We start from the raw sequence: 21,216 nt of genomic DNA on the forward strand, positions 1-21,216 counted from the left end.
TTTGCCCACTTACAAAGAAATGGAGGGTCTAAAACAAAACATAATATATACCCCAATTTTTTTGTATAGCATGAAAGATAATGTTATGCTGAGTAAATAGATACCTAACAAGTCAGGCTTTAACCACTTAAGGAACAGGCCTATTTCTGAAATTTGTTGTTTACAAGTTAAAATCAGTATTTTTTTCGCTAGAAAATTACTTAGAACCCCAAACATTATATATATATATATATATATATATATATATATATATACATATATTTTTTTAGCAGAGATCCTAGAATCCTAGAGAATAAAATGGAGATCGTTGCAATACTTTGTCACACCATATTTGCGCAGCGGTCTTAAAAACGCAACTCTTTTTTTTTTTTTTTTTAGAAAAAATATACTTTTTTTAATAAAAAAATAAGAAAACAGTTGTTAGCCCATTTTTTTCTATAATGTGAAAGATAGTGTTACTCCAAGTAAATTGATACCTAACATGTCATGCTTCAAAATTGTTCACGCTCGTGGAATAGCGACAAACTTTGGTACTCAAAAATCTCTATAGGCAATGTTTAAAAATGTCTACAGGTTACCAGTTTAGAGTTGCAGAGGAGGTCTAGGACTAGAATTACTGCTCTCGCTCCAACGATCGTGGCGATAACTCACGTGTGGTTTTAACACCGCTTACAACTTGCGTATGCATTTGCTTTTGCGCACGAGCTCGGAGGCACTTTAAATTTTTTTTTCTTATTTTTTTTTATTAACCTTTTATTTTTACACTGTCCATTTAAACAAAATGTTTTGATCACTTTTATTCCTATTACAAGGAATGTAAACATCCCTCATAATAGAAATAAGCATGACAGGTCCTCTTTAATGTGAGATATGAAGTCAAAAAGACCTCAGATCTCACATTTACACTTAAAAAGAAAAAAAAATGTGGCCCTTTAAAGAGGTTGTAAACCCACTTTAAATGCTTTTGCCTATAGGTAAGCCTATAATAAGGCTTACCTATAGGTGCTATAAATATCTCCTAAACATGCACAGTTTAGGAGATATTTACAGTGCATGCAGCCGATGACGTCATCCGCGCATGCGCTCTGAAGGAACGGCCACCCGTGCGGTTCTTTCAGAGCCCTATGCCGTGAACGGGAGTGATGTAATCGCGCCCCCGGCCAATCAGATGGCTGGAGAACGCGAACAAGGAAGCAGGACGGCCGGACATGTCGGCCGCCCTGTCGCTGAGCGGCCGCACTGCGAGGGCTTCGTTTTAAGGTAAGTATTTCATAATGAGCTAGTATGCGATGCATACTAGCTCATTATGCCTTTGTCTTTTTTTTCTCAATTTTTTTATGTGGGTTTACTTTCTCTTTAAGGCCGTTGGGCAGTTATATATTTGATTCTCATTGTGTAGTCGAATGCACTACTAGTACCATAAATATAACAGTATTAATCAGTAATAAACAGGTAAACAATAAAGAGTTCAGGGTTATTTACTAAAAGGTGAAATGCAGGAGAATTTAAAACAAAAGATAAAACAGTGAAACAGTAGAACTAAAAAAATTATATATAATGTTTGGGGGTTCTGATTATTTTCTAGCAAAAAAAATGATGATTTTTACATGTTGGAGAGAAATGTCAGAATTAGCCTGGGTGGCAAGTGGTTAATTACCATAAGTAAGTAATATAAATAATTATTAAATATTATTTTTAAGGTTATTTACTATATTTCAAAAAAATTGTACTTAAGCAGGTGGCTTAACTGGCTGCCGACCGCCCGCCACAGTTATACGGTGGCAGACAGCCGCTCCCAGGCAAATCACTGTAGGTGTACGTAGCTCGCGTACACAAGGCTAGGGGGCGAGCTCCCGCCGCCGCGCTCCCACCCCTGCTCGTCAGCGGGGAGGCCGATGCAGCGGACAGGCGGCTCTGATTGCTGCTTGACACTCGTGATCGTTCCCCCCTAAGAGAGAAGAATGGTCGGCTGTTGTAAACACAGCTGACCGTTCTTCTCCCTGCAATGATCATAGAGCGCATGTGATCCTTCTATATAGGATCACATGACTCTATCGTCATTTCAGAAGCCAAGCCCCTCCCACAGTTAGAATCACTCCCCTAGACTCACATTTAACCCATTGATCACCCATAATGTTAACCCCTTCCCTGCCAGTGTCCTTATTACAGTAACAAAGCATATTTTTAGCACTGATTACTGTAGTAATGTAACTGGTCCCCCCAAAAGTGTCAAAAATGTCAGTTAGGGGTCTGATCTGTCCACCGCAATGTCACAGTCCCTCAAAAAATCGCAGATTGCAGCCATTACTGGTAAAAAGAAAAAAAAACAATAAAAATGACATAAATCTTTCCCGTAGTTAGTAGACACGATAATTTTTGCGCAAACCAATCAAAATACGCTTATTGTGATTTTTTAAACAAAAATATGTAGCAGAAAACAAATTGGCCTAATATGTTAAAAAATTTTGACTTTTAATTTTTTTTTTTTTGAGAATGTCATATAGCAGAATGTGAAAACTATTGTTTTTTTTTTTTTTTTTTTCAAAATTGTCGCTCTTTTTTTATTTAAAGCACAAATCGCACAGGTGATCAAATACCACCAAAAGAAAGCTCTATTTGTGGGAAAAAAAGGACATCAATTTTATTTGGGTACAGCATTGCACGACCGCGCAATTGTCCATTAAATTAACGCAGTGCCGAATCGCAAAATAGGGCCTGATCAGGAAGGGGGTGATTCCTTCCGGTCTTAACCGGTTGCCGACCGCCGCACCACGATATACGTTGGCAGTCAGCCCTGGCCAGGCAAAGTGATGTATATATACGTTATACGATATACGTCGGCTCCCGCCCCGGCTTGTTCCCCAGCAAGTCCGTGCGTGTGACTGGCAGACCCGATGTCCACCGGTCACTCGCCGATCGTCGGTGCAGAGGGAGAAAGTCAGACGGCTGATGTAAACAAGCCGCCTGTCATTCTCCCCTGTGTAGAAACAGTGATCATACAGTTCTACTATGTAGGACCGTTGATCATTGTTTCTACACTTCAAGCCACAGCCAATCACAGTAAGAATCACGCCCCTAGGGACACACACCACCCCTCCCTCTCAAATAAAGTTAACCCCTTCACTACCAGTGTCATTTTGCAGTAACAGTGCATATGTATAGCAGTAATGTCACTGGTAACCCCAAAAGTGTCAAAAATGTAAGTCAAGGGTCCGATCTGTCTGCCGCAATGTCGCAGTACCGCAAAAAAATCGCAGATCGCCGTTATTACGCGTTAAAAAAAAAACACCAAAAATGACAGAAATCTTTCCCTTAGTTAGTAAACGCAATAACTTTTGCGCAAACCAATCAAAATACACTTTTTGCGATTTTTTTTTTTTTTTTACCAAACATATATAGCAGAAAACAAAATGGGCAAAAAATGTTTAAAAATTTTGATTTTTACATTTTTTTGGGGGAATTTCATATAAAAAAATTTGAAAAATATTGTTGTTTTTGCAAAATTTAAGCTCTTTTTTTGTTTATAGCGCAAAAAGTAAAAATCGCACAGGTGATCAAATACCACCAAAAGAAAGCTCTGTTTGTGGGAAAAAAAGGACGTCAAACTCGTTTAGGTACAGTGTCGCACGACCGCGCAATTGTCCGTTAAAGTCACACAGTAAAAAATCGCAAAAAACCCCCTGGTCAGGAAGGGGGGTAAAATCTTCCGGGGCTTAAGTGGTTAAAGTGGTTAACAGACAAATTTCTGAAGTATGAAGTTATAACTTTAAGCCAGTAATTTCACAGTAAATAGATAAATAATACATTTATATGTTATAACATATAATATAGCATAATAATATATTAATTTGTTTGATTAAAAAAAGTACCTTTACAGCAGCATCAGATTCTCCCTCTTCAGGGGGTGAAAAAACATGGGATTATGGGTAAACATTACACCCATAAACCCAGTTTTTTTTCCTTATAGTGAAGAGGACTGGGCTGGGGGGAGCATTTATCTTTTAGAAACATGCCCCCTTCTAGGATACTGCAGTGAGAGGAGAGACTCCACTCCAGCATTTCTCTTGGACAGCTTGGACCAATGATGCTTTACCATTGATCCAAGGCTCCAAGCTGTCCACTGAGCTCCGTGCCTCTGAGGCACTGTGAGCTTATCCTCTGTCTGCTGCAAACAGCGTGTGCCAGCTTGTATTAAAACTAGCCGCGCTGTATGTAGTTTCTGGCAGGCTGCACAAGGAGCCCCGCATCTCCGAAACCAGTGGTGGGGTAGGACTTTGGCTACCTACCTCCCAAATATGGGGTCTTTGTGACCCCAGGTGGCCAAGCTACGACCCTCGTAGTGTTCATGGCAGGTGAGACTCTACCTCCCCTGACTGCACGTCCCAGGTGTTTAGCCCATTCTTAGAAAGTTTCTCAGATCTTACCTCAACAGACTTCTCTGCTCCAACCTTCTTGTTCTGTATTTCTGATACAGTCTGGGTCTTCACAGTCACCATCTCCCCTCGGGTAGGGTTAGAAGTAAAAGAAGCAGCATCTGTGTGACACACTGGCTCCCATTTGTGTGTCTGTGACTCATTCATCTGAGAAAAGTTTGTTGGGGGGCTGGAGGGCAGCTCAAAATCTGTGCTTTTAGAAAACTCTCCATCAGTGGTTGTTTGCTTGGGGGAAGGATTGTTAAGGTTTTCTGGTGTATTCCACACTCCTTCGTCTACTTGTCTGGAAAATGGAAGAAAGCAAATAGATAATTAGAAGAAAGTAATAAGAAAAAACTGCTACTGGGCATATAAACCAAAAACACACAATGGGGACTAGGGATATAAACCTAATTAAGAAAAAAAATAATATTACTGCCTCCCCTTATTTTTAGTTGTCAAATACTTGAACTTTCCATGCTGAGAAATAGCTACATTGGCAAAGATTCTGTGGGCACAAGCAATATTCTTACTCTCAATATGATAAGTACTAATTCAGCAGGAAAATGTGGCACAATATGAAAACCCAATATGCCTCAGTGATGGTGCTAATGGTGATGATAGTGACTTGGCAACAGTGGGTAGTAAATTGCTTTCATAGTGGTTTTTATTCCTACTGATACACTACTTTTAATGCTGTTGCATGTTCCTAGTGAACGCATAGGCTTCATTTTCTGTGATGTCACTTCCTTTTAGTGGATTTACAGGCCGAGTTATCAAAAATGTTACTAACACATACAAAGTCGACAGATTGCACTCTTAAGCCCCGTACACACGCACAGATTGTTGGCCGTAAATTGTCGGCCAACGTCCGACCTGCCGATTGTAGGCTTGTTAGTATGATGCTTCCGACAACCAACTGCGAATTTTCGGCCGAAAAAAATCTGGTGTGCATGCTATAAAATTTTTGTTGGCCAACAAAGAACGGCCGATTGTTCCTCAGTCAGTACAGATTTCGGCAGACAAAAATCAGATGAGCAAGACTGGGCATGCTCAGAGAAGAAAAAAACACACGGAAAGTCAACCATCACATGACATCACTTCTGAAGTTGGTTTTTGTTGGCCAACAAAAGTCCAGTGCAAGTCTAGAGCACAAAATATAAAGGATGATGCTACACTGAGTAAATAGATACCAAACATGTCATGCTGCTTTAGAATTGCACACACTTATGGATTGGTGAAAACCACAGTATATTACATTATCTACACTTTAACCCTTTCGCTGCCAGGTCCGTAAGGCCTATGGACCTACAGCACTGCTTCCAGCTGGACAGGTCCGTACATCATAAGGACCTGCATTCCTTCAGTGACCATGAGTTTATAGCAGAAGACTCTTCTGAACAAACCTATAGCTCTGATCAGTAACCCCCCAATGGTTCCTGCCTCACTGATCTGTTGCTGCTGGCTGGCATTCTCTCTTTCCCCACCCGCAGCTGCTGCTATGGCACTCAGCTCCAGCAAGCTGTCAGGATAGAGACCGAGGGGAGGGAGCTGATGAGGTTTGGAGTGGTGGGGCTTGATAAACGTGTTTACCAGCCCCCTCACTTTCCTACATTGGACACAGTCAGTAATCACCACCAATTGCTCCTGTGTCCATTGCTAACTGAGCATAGTTAGCCGTCTTTACTATGTGTGAGTTTATGACTGAATAGGAGACTCCTATTCGTTCATGTAATGTGCAGCTTAGGCTACAGAGTAAGGGACTGTTTTCAGTCCCTTTCTCTGTCTCAAAAAAGAGACATCAGGGGGTCTGTTAAAAAAAAAAAAAAAACTGATATAAAAAAAAACAACAACAACATGTTAAGGCCCCTTTCACATGGAGTGGACTCTGTCAAGTGGATCCGCGTGCTCAGCTGGAGATCTGTCCGCTGATCCCTGCTGATCCCTACTGACCAGGCGAGTGAGAGGTTTATGTCCACTCCGCTGATGCAGAGTGGACATGGACACAGCCCGCTGTTGTCTATAGAGTGGTTGGATGGAAATGGACTGCATGTCTGTTTCCATCCAATTTTCATCCGATCTGCTAGACGGTACATTATATTATCTACACTTTAACCCTTTCGCTGCCAGGTCCGTAAGGCCTATGGACCTACAGCACTGCTTTCAGCTGGCCAGGTCCATATGGCATACAGACCTGCATTCCTTCAGTGACCATGAGTTTATAGCAGAAGACTACTGAACAAACCTTTAGCTCTGATCAGCAACCTCACAATGATTCCTGACTCACTGATCTGTTGCTGCTGGCTGGCATTCCCTCTTTCACCCCCCGAAGCTGCTGCTATAGCACTTGGCTCCGGCAAGCTGTCAGGGTCATGTGCTTCATGAAACTCTATGGTTTGGGGAGTCTTTTCAAATTCTCGACAAAAGTTGTATTGAAAGAAAGGTGTAAATCAGACAATACTGACCCAAAGGGGCCACCAGAGAGTCTGCGGCGTTGGCCAGAGGATCTCGAGATCTTGACATGAACCTTTGCACCTTCCTGGTGAGACGGTAAGCCAGCAGGGCCACATTAGGTGTCCCCCACCGAAGACAAAGTTGATGAAATACCTCCTTTTGAAGAGACCATTTTCCTGGATTCAAAGTCTGCCGACTGAGATGGTCCACTTGCCAATTCTCTACCCCCAGAATGTACACAGCAAAGCGGGCCAGAACATATGGTTCTGCCCACCTTAAGATCTTGACCACTTCCCGGGCCACCAGGCCACTCTTTGTGCCCCCTTGACGATTGACATATGCCACAGTCGCAGCATTGTCCGATTGTAATCCTACAGGGTGTTCCTGTAGACGATCCGTCCATTGAGACAGACAAAGTCTGATCGCCCGAATTTCCAGGATGTTGATCGGCAAACTGAACTCTTCCGGAGTCCAGACACCTTGGGCTGAACACGCTCCCAAAACAAATCCCCATCCAGACAGACTGGCATCTGTGGTGATTACAGTCCAATACAGGGGAAGAAAAGATTTTCCCAGACGTAGGGCCAGGGAGCGGAGCCACCATAGGAGAGACTCCCTCAAACTCCAATTCAACAGGATCAGATTGTCCAATGACAGCGGATCCTTGTTCCATTTTATCAGAATCTCCCTTAGTAATGGTCTGGTGTGGAACTGCGCAAACGGAACCGCCTCAAAAGGTGGAGACCATCAGCCCCAGCACTTGCATGCAAGTCCAGAACAGACACCAACACTTTGGTAAAGACCCTTGGTGCCGAAGCGAGACCAAAAGGTAACGCCACAAACTGATTATGATCCTCCGCGATAGCGAACCGGAGGTACCCCTGATGACCCTCGAAAATGGGGATGTGTAGATACGCATCCTTCAGGTCGATAGAGGCCAGGAATTCTCCTGGATTCAGGGAGGCCACCACCGAGCGGACCGATTCCATGCGGAACTTTTGAACGCATACAAAGCGGTTCAAAAAGTCCAGAATCGGACGCACTTTGCCCTCCTTTCTGGGCACAGTGAACAGATTCGAGTAAAACCCCCAAAACCTGTCCCGATGAGGCACCGGGACAATCACCCCCTGAGCGAGGAGATCCTGTACCGCTTGATGCAGGTCTTGTAACCGCCCTGGGGTCAAATGAAGATTTGAGGGAAAGAATCTGTCTGCCAGCTGTGAAAGGAATTCGATCTTGTACCCTGATCGAATGATTTCCTGAACCCACCTGTCCAGAACTCGGAGCAGCCAAGGTTGGAGGAAACCACGCAAACGTCCCCCCACCCCTGAAATGGGTGAGGACTCACCCATTTCCGCACCAGCTTGGCCGGATTTTTGTTTGCCGACCCAGGGCTTTCTCTGGCCACCCTGGCCCTTGAAGGGTTTTCCCTTGTACTGTGCCTTGAAGGCACGAAAGGTCCCCTGATTAGGTTTAAAGGCGGGACCCTGCTTGCCGCGGAAAAACTTGCCCTTAGGATTCTGGGGCAGCAGAGTGCTCTTGCCCCCAGTGACTCCTTTAACCAATTCATCCAGGGAGTCCCCAAAAAGACAGGACCCCGCATAGGGAATATTAGCCACCGTCTTTCTGGATTTCTGGTCAGCTTTTCAACCATATCAGGCGACGGTTAAGAACCGCGACACTGGACAGGCGCGCAGCCAATGGGGCCACATTTAAGGCCGCATCGCACAAATACATGACCCCTTGATAAATCTGGTCCACCATCTCCACGGTAGTGGGGGGGGGGGAGGTCAGAATCAGCCACGAGTGTGCATCTAAGCACCTTGGTCCAATCCGCCACAGCCTGAGCCGCCATGACAGAGGCGAAAATAGGTTTTAGCATGGAACCCGCCACCACGTAGGCATGGCGGGCAAGAGATTCCAGCCTCCTATCTGTAGGATCCCTAAATACCGGAGAATCTTCGGTGGGAACCAGAGTAGCCTTGTTCAATCTGGCTACAGTGTGATCCACTTGAGGAGCCACACACCAGCGTGAAACCGTAGTAGACGCAAAAGGATAGAGAAGTTGAAACCTTTTAGGCACCGTGAAGGTGTGTTTTAAATTGCGCCATTGCTCATTCACTGTGTGATGAAACTCAAGGAAGGGAAAACCTGCGCTGTCTTGCGGGTCCTGTGTGTACCAAACGAGGACACAATGCCCGGAGGATTGGGCTCATCCTCCTAATTGTAGTGTTTCTTTAATGGCAAGAATCAGTGCATCCATAGCTGCGCATTCCTCGGGTGTCCCAGGGGGGGGGATTCATCCACCCCTGTAACCTCCGCCTCCCCCTCAGACTCTTGCGGGTCCTGAGAAGAGCGAGACCCTGAAAGAGGCACGCTACCTACAGCAACCATGTCACATTCAGAATCGGAAGAAAAATAAAAAGAAATCCTAGGCCTTTCTCTAGCAGCACGTTCAGTCATCAGAACATCCATTTTGGACACCAAAGTCGCCACTACAGCAGCCAAATTAGTCAGGGTAGAGGATTCAGAGGAACTTGAATCCCCCACCAAAGCTGGAGGGAATTTGCTGTCCTGGGATTCCATTGCAAAAAAATAGAATTTTTTTTTGTAAGGTACTGGCCCTTTAAGCGTGCCGCGGACCCCGCAGCACACCGCTACAATGACTGTGGAACACAGACCCCCCGCAGGGACAAACTGAAAGCCAGGAAGATTGCACAAGGGAGGAAAAGGACAGCAGAACAGAGCCCCACAAGTGTGTTACCACCGCAGTCGGTCGCTCCTGAGTGAAGGAAGGAAGTAATGTCACCGCCAGACTGAACTGAGGCTGCAGGCTAAGGAAACATGGATGCCTATTGAAAGTAATGGGAGGCTTCGGTAAAATGGCCGCCAACATGTGCTCAGAACGATCGTGTGCCACACCCAAGATGGCACCGCAAGGCGCCAAAATACATTACATACCATGCTGTATAAGCACCCATAGTTAAGCCAGACATGTTGCCCACACCTAAAATGGCGGACCGGCGGTTTTTAACTCTGCAGCGGTCGCCGCACGTGTCTGTACCTCCAAAGCACCCTAAAGTGACACAGGAGAGGGACCCCCAAAAATCCACACAGCGCTGGCTGTGAGAGAAAAAACCCCCGCAGGGACCGGGATCAGGGAGCCCAAAAACGCACAGACATAGGGGACACCACAGACACACAGGACTGCCAACCCCAGACAGAGGCCACACACAGAATTGTACTTACCTGTACTCAATGGCGTGGGGTGCCTCATATCAACGGGAAACCACCCGCCCTCAGATGGCAGGGGAGTGCCTCAGCCAGAAAACGCAGGACACCAGCAGTACACAGATGAACCGTGAATGTGTCCGGTGAGGTAGCCACCTCACAGGCTGCATCCCTGAGGACAGGGATGGGTCGTTTGCGAGGCCAGAGAGAACACATAGTCTGCTAAACGCTCGATGGCGGGCTGGGATTCCATCTGATCCTCTGTCCCGGAGCACCAGGACGACCAGTCCGAATCCCAGCTCCGCAAACGCCGTCTTCATCCGAAGATCCGACTAACGATGAAAAAATAAAACCGCTAGTAATGCAAAGAAAAAATGACATTTGCAGAAAATAAAATCATAAAATAGAAGAAGGCTGAGACTGAAGCCCCAGCACAGGGAAGCATATCTACTCCTGAACTAGGCAGAAGACAAACTGAGTTGGGATGGCTATTGCAGGGGGGTATTGCTCCAGTGGGACATCCCCCATGGGTGTGACTATGTAAATGCTTTTGTTCTTAACAAGTCTTATGCCTAGCTACTCCTGCGGAGAGGAAGTCAATACCCCATTGGTGAAGACTGAATGAGTGGGCGGCGACTGTCGGAGGACGTAAGAGAAAAGGGTAATTCGGGATGGTTTTGTACTGCCCTGCCATTTTAGCACCTCAAGAAATGAGGTAGGTAGTCAGAAAGTAAAAGCTGCATAAAATCCAGTAAAGCTACTATAGTTTGTAGACACTATAACTTTTACGCAAACCAATAAATATACGCTTATTGCATTTTTTTTGTTTTCACCAAAGACACGTAGCTGAATACATTTTGGTCTAAATGTATGACAAAAAAGTTTATTGGAATTTTTTTATAACAAAAAATAGAAAATATAATTTTTTCAAAATTTTCTGACTTTTTCATTTATATCACAAAAAATAAAAATCCCAGTGGTGATCAAATACCACCAAAAGAAAGCTCTATTTGCGGGGAAAAAAGGACGGAAATTTTATTTGGGTACAGCTTTGCATGACAGCCCAATTACCAGTTAAACCAGCACAGTGCCAAATTGCAAAAAATGCTCTGGCAGGAAGGGGGAGAAAGCTTCTGGAGGTCAAGTTCTTGAAACTGGATTTTTTTAAGAAATTACCGTAAAATTATTTTCTCTGAAGTTCATCGTCAGACACAGCTCTGCTTAATCATAGACTATAGGGTTATGCTCCTCCCACTAGGGATAAGCACTAGGTGGAAAAAAGGCTTGTCCACGCTGTCTCAGCAAGCATAACCCCTCAGGCTATCTCAAATGCAGAGGGGCGGGTGCTGCGTTTGCCGATGAATTTCCCTACCATTCATCGACAGATGCAGCTCTGCTTAATCATAGATTATAAGGATGTCCCAAAGCAGTAAAAACATGAGGGGTGGGAACAAGACAGGAACAAAAAAACGTAATGCCCCAATGGCCAAACGTAGCCAACCAGGTAAAACAGGGCTCAACCAGAAACAGGAGCTCCCCCGGAACAACGAATCCTCGAAGAGAAACCAAAAAAAGGGGGTTCTCTCTTAGGCTCCTTTCACGTGGTCCGCTGTCCGGTGCGGACCGTTCTCGATCCGCTGATCCCCGCTGAGCAGGTGGATGACAGCTCCGTCTCCACACTGTGTGCAGAGAGGGAGGTGTCAGAGCCCCGCTGCTCTCTATGAGGGAATCAGATGAGAACGGACATCCCCTGGGCAGATGGAAAATAGGGTTTCCATCCGTCCGGATTTCACGGACAGGATCGGATGCGGATGGCAGCGAGTGTCAGCGGACATGTCACCGCTGACATCCGCTGCCCCATAGGAATGCATGGAGGATCCGATCAGGTCCGCCTAAAAAACTGACAGGCGGATCTGATCGGATTGTTTGTGTGAAAGGGGCCTTAAACTGCAGCTTGCAAAACCTTGCAGCCAAAAGAAGCACCCGCTGATGCCAGGTATGCACAGACGAGCAAGTTGCTGCCTTGCAAGCTTGTAGCACCGACGCCTGATGGAGAAAAGCCCAGGAGGCACTCAGCGCTCTAGTAGAATGCGCCTCCACTGGAAAAGGAAGAATCTGACCCTTCAATGAATAGGCCTGTAACACTGTTTACCTGATCCATCTGGAAATGGTTGCAGCAGACATAGCCAGTCCCTTACGAGGTCCACCTGTAAGGACAAAAGAGCGTCCGATTTTCAGAAGGACGCAGTGGTCTCTAAGTAAACCCTGATAGCCCGGACCACATCCAAAGAATGTAAAGCATACTCCTTAGGATGCTGAGGTTTAGGGCAAAGGGAAGGCAGTACAATTTCATTCAAATGAAAATCAGAAACCACCTTAGGAACAAACGACTGATTAGGTCAAAGTACCACCTTATCTCCCTCAGATAAGGTGAGTGGCAAGACAAAGCCACCAATTCAGATACTCTGGGGGAAGAAGTTATCACCACCAAGAAGGCAACTTTCTGAAACAAAGCAAGCAGCAAAATCTCCCAAATTTTCTCAAAAGGGGGCTTTTGAAGAACAGACAACACCAAATTGAGATCCAATGGCTGTAACAGTTCCAGAACCGCAGGGGGAAGCTGTGTCGTTTTCAAGCTACTCTTCAGCAACTTAACCCATTCAGTAGCAGTCTGTGCATTGAGAACGATCACAAAGTTAGCTTTTAACATGTGACCCGTCGCCACATGTTAATGGCGGGATAGAGATTCCACCCTTCTATCCACGGGATCCCAAAAGGTCGGTGACTCTTCCACCGACACCAGAGTCGCTTTATTCAACCTGGCCACCGGGGAATCCACCTTCGGTGGTACAGCCCACCTGGTATCCACCTCCGCAAAGGGATAACGGCGTGCGAAAAGCTTAGGCACCACCAGCATGTGCTTAATGCGTCACCATTGTTCATCCACAATAGAGTGAAACAAGTCAGGACAAGGGAATACTTTACCTGATTTGCAATATTTGCGGGAGCCAAAAGACACCTGCGTAACTGACGCTGTGGGTTCATCAGCCATTTTAAGAGTTTCCCACACTGAAACTATCAAATTTTCCACCACGGCACGTTCACCATCAGAATGTGAAGACACCGACCCCTCAGGGTGGTTTGCGTCTGCGGCAACCATATCTCTGTCCGAATCCGAAGATCATACAGATGGAGGGGAGGACGGAGGATGTTTTGCGGCTAGCAGCACCAGAAAAAAAACGATTGCACTTTTGACATCAGGCTTTGCAGAAAAACCTCAATCTCTGGCTGCAACTGTGAGCCGGAGGGTCCAACAGTCATTTCCAGGGGGTCTGCAGGGGATATTTTATCGTGGAAACTCAATTTGCAAACAAAAAAAAAATGTTTTTTTTTTTTGTGCACTGTCCCTTTAAGACAGCGATAAACGTGGTCCCTTTTGTTATTACTGTGGACACCAAAAACCTGAGCAATGTCTAAATATAGCAGAGCAGGAGAGAGAAACCTACAGGGGACCCCCAGAAACTTTCCTGGTCAGTGTCAAAACGAAAGTAACACAGAAGAAACAGGAAGAGGAAGCAATTCTGCTGCATGCCAGTCCTGCCTCCGGACCACAAGAAAATGGCTGCTATACATTCTCAATGGGGAATTTAAAAAAATGACTGCCCATATAAACTAATTGGAACACAGAGGTCATGAACCACAGCAAAATGGATGCCCCCATGCGGTATTCTGGACAAACAAAAGGCAACTAAGGGTCCCCAATTAAGGACCCCCCCCATCCCCAGATTATCCAAATATGTGCCGAAAGCCGGCTGGATTATTACCGCCCCCCACGGTGAAAACCCACAAGGGGGGAAGCAAGGGGTGCGCCAGTTTCCGGGGTGCCAGGGAACCGAGGGAGCCCCTAAGGTCCGACCATTCCAGGGAGGGGCCTACGCCCACCCTGTGACCTCCAGGGTTACTCACCATACCGCGATACAAGGCAGGCGCCACTCCGAAACAGATCACCTCCCATCCGGGATGGGGGTGCAGTTAGCCAGGGGAGGTTCCAGGTCGTCTGCTTCCCGGCGAAATGATCCACTCGCAGGAATGTATAGCAATGTACGGTTAAAAGCAAACACACACACATCATAGGTTGAACTGGATGGACTGATGTCTTTTTTTCAACCTTACTAACTATGTAACTATGTAACTATGCAGGCTTCGTCCCCATCCATCGGGGCACTGTCGTGGCGAGGCCTAGTACTGGACTATAACCTGCTCACGCTTGATGGCCAGGCTGGGAGACCTTAAGGATCTATATTATCCAGTGCAAAAACCACAGCCGGCTGTTGGTTGTAGTTCCTTTGGATCTTGGTCCTCAGGAACAAACTAGAAAAATAAAAAAATCACAAAATTTCCCTGTTACAGCTAAGACCGAAGTCCCAGCAGGGAACTAGGTCCTATCCCTGTCACTAGGCAGAACCATCCGTTTGAGTATAGCAGAGTCTGAGGGGTTATGCTTGCTGGGACAGCCCCTATAGGCGTGGACAAGTCTTTTTTCTGACTAGTGCCTTGGCCTAGTGGGAGGAGCATAACTCTATAGTCTATGATTAAGCAGAGCTACATCTGTTGATGAACGATCGAGAAATATGAGCGACGCATTTGTGACAGCTTTTCACCTCTTCAGATTAAAGTCAGTGATTGAGAACTTCAGGCTAGGTTTTGTGCCTTGCTTTGTGACTAGGCGGTGTGGACCAGTTTGCTTTCCCTGGTCCTTTTTCACAGATGTAGATAAAAAAAGCCCAACCTGCAGACAGGATGTGCTCTGGCCTGAGCACAGGGAGCTAGCTTGCGGGAGCTGCAAAAAGTTTATTCTGTGAAAAAAGGTTGCTAGACTATGGTGTTTGTTTGGGGTGGCTGGGAGAAGCTTAACACCCATTAGAGCGGTATCCCGGTGTTAGAAAGTACCTGACTGGCAAGTATGTGTCTGATTGGTTTTATTTTGCCTATGCAACCTTTTATCTTATTGAAGCCTGTTGTGTTCATCCCTCCGAAGTATGAGAGTGTGCATTTTTTCCCAGGAAAGTTGATCTCTCACAGAAAAATAAAAAAAAGCAGCCACTGAAACAAATGCCAGGTATTTAGTGACCTGCCTGTCTGCATAGATGCCCTCTCACTGCTGTATGCTTCTCATTATGCTGAAAAGCAGTAAGCCTTGGTGCCAAGTCCTTCTTTCTCTTCATCTCCCCCCCCCCCCCCACTATATCTTGCATATGATATCCTGATAAATAATTATCTCTATATAAAGAAAACAAAATTTGCTGCGACTTCCATATACATTACAGTTCTCTCCACTGTGTACTCTACCTTTTTATGTGTGCCTCTGTGACATTAGACACCGTTTAGTTTTTTTCAGTTTTTAACAAGTCCATACTCCATTTGTTTTTTTGATTACTATTTCTAAGGGGAATGCAACAGGAGGAGCTAGAAAACACAAAGTTGGTCAGGAACACTTAAACATCCTAGGTGTAATAGAGCAGGATTGTTTTTTATGGCAGAAAGGTCTCACTGTTGGGAGTATCAAAGATACAGGTAGCCAGGGGCAACTTACATAGTTACATAGTAAATCAGGCCGAAAAAAGACACAAGTCCATCAAATTCAATTTGGCCTACCACACAGAACTAAAATACCACATCATGGTGGACTAACCTTTTTTTAGTTCAAAAACCTAGGAAAGACTCTACTTCATACTTGAGTATTCTTAAATGTCTGATTACTGCACAATCCTGGTAGCCCAGCACCAATTACGTGATCCTCCATAGCCAACCTGTAAGAATACTTACTACTTGTAAGTCACTGATCCCAAACAAGCATGTGTATATCAAGTGTCTTGAAACCACTACTTGTTCCACTTCCATTAATCGCCTAGTAGTAGAGGAGGTATACAAATTTTCTAAACTTTCTATACTGTAAAGAATGTGTTTTTATTGTCTGTAGCGGTTTTCTGACACCCATTAAATAGGCAGGAAATGTGGGGATTTTTTTCTAGTAAAGACCGCAATAAAGACGATAGAACATCTAACCTTTCTCTACTATTCAAACCTAACAAAATACTTTTGACTGAAGTTGAGCTTTAACTAATGAAGTCAAGTTTATACATGGCTACTTGCTACAATTATATTACTTAAAGAGTAACTCCCCTTTTGTTGAAAAAAAAAAAACAAAAAAAAAAAAAACAATCCCCTCTTGGTGATCAATGAAATCGCAAGGATTTTAACTATATATTTATACTGTTCCCAAAGTATGTCTATTACGGGGAAACCCATTGGGTGGAGCCATATCAATGACGTCATCATGCATGGGTCTGCTGGTGGGGACCACAGCCGTGTTTGTAGAGTGTTTTAACGCTTGCATATGGTTTTACAAATGTAAGTGCATTACTTTTTTTTTTTTACAATAAACCCTTTTTCTGATATACTATACCATGAGGCTTCCTCGGTCTTCTGCTTTTATGTGAGATTTATGTGCGGAGCTATTTATCTGCTTGCGATGTCTGGCCCATTGCATATGTCCTCCGCAAACAATTATTAAGAATATTTTTTTAAGACATCTATGAATTAATTATTCTTGTTATTAATCAGATGAATACACTATTGACTTCATGTCCTTTTTGGTTTTTTATTGAAGCACGAAGTGATACAGGGGGGTATTTAGGGGGTATGCACACTTTTAATGTTGGTTTAACTGCTTTCCGACCACCGCACGACTATTTACGTCGGGAGTTAGCCCCTCTCAGGCAAAGCGACGTAGGGCTACGTCGCTAGCCTGTGAGGCCCTAGGGAGCAAGCGCGCGCTGCCGGAGGCGCACTCCCGCGCGGTCACGGACCCCCCCGCGCGTGTGCCTGGTGGACCCGATGTCCGCCGGGCACTCGTGATCGTCCGTTACACCGGAAGAAAGGCAGGCGGCTAATGTAAGCCGCCTGTCATTCTTCCCTGTGTAAGAATGGAGATCAGACGGTTCTACTATGTAGGACCATTGATCTCTGTTCTTACACTAGTAGCCACAGCCAATCACAGTTAGAAACACGCCCCTAGGACACACTTAACTCCTCCCTCTCCAATACAGTTAACTCCTTCACTGCCAGTGTCATTTTTACAGTAACAGTGCACATGTATAGCACGGATTACTGTAGTAATGTCACTGGTAACCCCAAAAGTGTCAAAAATGTCAGTCAAGGGTCCGATCTGTCCGCCGCAATGTCGCAGTCCCGCAAAAAAAATCGCAGATCGCCGCCATTACTCGTTAAAAAAAAAAAAAAAAAAAAATGACAAAAATCTTTCCCTTTGTAAGTAAACGCGATAACTTTTGCGCAAACCAATCAAAATACGCTTTTTGCAATTTTTTTTACCAAACATATGTAGCATAAAACAAATTGGCCGAAAATGTTAAAAAATTTAGATTTTTACATTTTTTTGGGGGGAATTTCCTATAAAAAAATGTGAAAAATATTGTTATTTTTGCAAAATTGACGCTCTTTTTTTGTTTATAGCGCATGATCAAAAAATCGCACAGGTGATCAAATACAACCAAAAGAAAGCTCTGCTTGTGGGAAAAAAAGGACATCAAATTTGTTTAGGTACAGCGTCGCATGACTGCGCAATTGTCCGTTAAAGTCACGCTGTGCCGAATAGCAAAATAGGCCCTGGTCAGGAAGGGGGTAAAATCTTCCGGGGCTTAAGTGGTTAAGGAATTTAACAAACTTTGTTGCAGATGCATACCTTTTAATATTCTGCAGTAATTGCTGATTGTTTGTCTGTGTCCATGTTCAAAGGGTATCTGTATGGGAGTGGTTTTATAATTATGAATCAGCTGCTGCACCTGCAGGGCTCTATTGAAGAAAACTGCAGGGTCTGTAGTCTGTATCTCTTTAGATGTGATTTCCCTGTGGGTGTATCTCACCAAAAAAGGATATTTTTGTTGCAGGGGATCCCCAAAATTTTAATTGTATAGTAGTGCAGACTTTGAGAAAATCAGTAAGCCAAATTACACAAGCATGAAATTACATTTCTGGGGGGGCGTTCTGTGTACAGAATGTCTCTAGGGAGCCATATTGCATTGAATTTACAGAAAATTACACCCCTGCAGATTGAAAAGGAAAGGTAATTTTTAAAAACATTTAATTACAATATGATTTTTGTCACAATTGTGTATGCTTTATTATTTTTTAAATAATTTTAGATTTTTTTATTCCCACATTTTTTCCCATTTTTTATACCCTTTAATACCACTTGTGCAATTTCGTTAATTTACAATAGCAATTTCTTGTTATATATCGTGTATTATTGGTAATGTATATGTATCTTGATATCTACGCTGATCACTTCAAAAATAGGATTGATACAATTTGTGATGAAATCTCCTCTGTACTAATATCTCCCTGACTTACTGTAACATTCCATGTCCACCAATACTTCCCTTATTTAACCCTGCTATGATACAGGAGGTTGCAGAAAATGTATTTCTAATGCCCACCTGGACCCTGTTTTCTTGAAATTAATACGGTCACCCTTTAGCTCTATCCTGCACTCTCTAACTCACATCTTCAATCTCTCCCTCTCCTCTGGCATCTTCCCCAACTCTCTAAAACATGCAATGGTCACCCCCATACTTGAAAATCCCTCACTGGATACCACCAATATTAATACCCTACGACCCATCTCTTTGCTCCCCTTTAACTTCAAATTCTATGAAATACTAACAACAACTTCCAAAGCCATCCACAACTCAGCCCCCAGCTACATCACTAACCTTATCTCAAAATACCAACCAAATACTTCTCTTTGTTCCTCCCAAGACCTCCCGCTCACTAGCTCCCTCGTCACCTTCTCCTATGCTCACCTCCAGGACTTCTTTAGAGCCTCTCACATCCTCTGGAACTCCCTTACCCAATCTGTCGGAATATCTTCTACTCTGTCCACTTTTAGGTGATCACTAAAAACCCTTCTCTTTGGAGAGGCCTAACAACTCTACTTTTCTGCATTAACCACTTAAGCCCCGGAAGATTTTACCCCCATTCCGACCAGGGGGTATTTTGCGATTCGGCACTGCGTGAATTTAACGGACAATTGCGCGGTCGTGCGACGCTGTACCTAAACGAATTTGGCGTCCTTTTTTTCCCACAAACAGAGCTTTCTTTTGGTGGTATTTGATCACCTGTGCGATTTTTTGATTACACGCTATAAACAAAAAAAGAGCGTCAATTTTGCAAAAATAGCAATATTTTTCCCTTTTTTATATGAAATTCCCCCCCAAAAAAATGTAAAAATCAAAATTTTTTAATATTTTCGGCCAATTTGTTTTATGCTACCTATGTTTGGTAAAAAAAATCGCAAAAAGCGTATTTTGATTGGTTTGCGCAAAAGTTATCGCGTTTACTAACAAAGGGAAAGATTTTTGTCATTTTTGTTGTTTTTTTTTTTTTAACGCGTAATGGCGGCGATCTGCGATTTTTTTGCGGTACTGCGACATTGCGGCGGACAGATCGGACCCTTGACTGACATTTTTGACACTTTTGGGGTTACCAGTGATATTTCTACAGTAATCAGTGCTATATATATGCACTGTTACTGTAAAAATACACTGGTAGTGAAGGGGTTAACTTTATTTGGGAGGGAGGGGCTGTGTGTGTCCCTAGGGGCGTGCTTTCTACTGTGATTGGCTGTGGCTTGAGCTGTAAGGACACTGATCAACGGATCTACATAGTAGATCCATGTGATCATTGTCTTTACAGCGAGGAGAATGACAGGTCGCTTGTTTACACAAGCTGCCTGACATTGTCCCTCTCCCCCGCCGATCGCCGAGTGGCCGGCGGACATCAGGTCCGCTGGTCACGCGCGTGGGGGGGTCCGTGACCACGCGGGAGCGGGAGCGCGCCTCCGGCGGCGCGCGCTCGCTCCCTAGACCCTCACAAGCAAGCAACGTAGCCCTACGTTAGTTTGCCTGTGAGGGGCTGACCGCCGACGTAGATAGTCGTGTGGCGGTCGGCAAGTGGTTAAGCTCATCTTACACAGTTATTACCTTTTGCATCACTTGACCCTCCCTTTTAGACACAAGCAGCGCCCTCAGATTCCTCTTGTATTTAATTGTATTATAACTGTTCTGTCTGCCCTCATGTTGTAAAGCCCTGTATATAAATCCTGTATAACATTAACAATAATGTTTATATTGCCAGTAATGACTTTAGATAAATAGCTGTTTATGCTCCTTGGACCTGTACTTATTCTTTCTGTAAAATATGTAGCTGTCCAAACTTTTCTAAAGCTCGTGCTGTTTGTATATGTTGTTATTGTGTGTGACTTTAGAGTAAATATTGAGTAGAAAAAAGTGTATGTGACTATACAGTAAACAATATTGAACAGAAAATGTTATTAAACACTTTAGCCCCGGAAGGTTTTACCCTCTAATGACTAGGCCATTTTTTGCGATTCGGCACTGCGTTACTTTAACGGAAAATTGCGCGGTCGTGCGACGCTGTACTCAAATACAGTTGATGTCCTTTTTTTCCCACGAATAGAGCTTTTGGTGGTATTTAATCACCTCTGCGTTTTTTAGATTTTGCGCTATAAACAAAAAAGAGCGACAATTTTTTAGGAAAAAAAGCATTTTTTTTAATTTCTGCTATAAAACATTCCCAATAAAAAAATTTAAACATTTTTAGTTTTTTTACCAGTTTAGGCTAATTTGTATTCTGCTACATATTTTTGGTAAAAAAAAATCCCAAAAAGCGTATTTTAATTGGTTTGCGCAAAAGTTATAGCATTTACAAACTACGGGATAGATTTTTGGACTTTTTTATTTATTTATTTATTTTTTTTTTTTAGTAATGGCGGCGATTTGCAATTTTTAGCGGGACTGCAACATTGCAGCGGACAGATCGGACACCTAACTGACATTTGACACTTTTTGGGGACCAGTGACATTAATACAGTAATCAGTGCTAAATAATATGCACATGTTACTATATAAATGACACTGGCAGGGAAGGGGTTAATACTGGGGGCGATCAAAGTGATTAAATGTATGCCTAATATGCTTAATGACTGTGTGTGTGTGTGGGGGGGGGGGGTTCTGTGACA

At 44.0% G+C, this 21,216-nt stretch overlaps 1 protein-coding gene across 10 annotated transcripts in view; it reads right to left on the reverse strand.

Annotated features, from left to right (window-relative positions):
• The window catches only part of SRCIN1 (SRC kinase signaling inhibitor 1), a gene marked incomplete at its 3' end in the record, with an annotated part of 894,005 nt that overhangs the window by 59,936 nt on the left and 812,853 nt on the right, over positions 1-21,216 (reverse strand). For all 10 annotated transcript variants that reach the window (XM_082272513.1, XM_082272514.1, XM_082272511.1 and 7 more), the window contains one exon: positions 4,425-4,716. In XM_082272513.1, the coding sequence (XP_082128639.1) occupies positions 4,425-4,716 (292 nt within the window). The remainder of the gene's footprint in view (positions 1-4,424; positions 4,717-21,216) is intronic.

Source organism: Pelophylax lessonae, assembly GCF_965119305.1.
Source record: "Pelophylax lessonae genome assembly, chromosome: 11".
Lineage (NCBI taxonomy): Eukaryota > Metazoa > Chordata > Amphibia > Anura > Ranidae > Pelophylax > Pelophylax lessonae.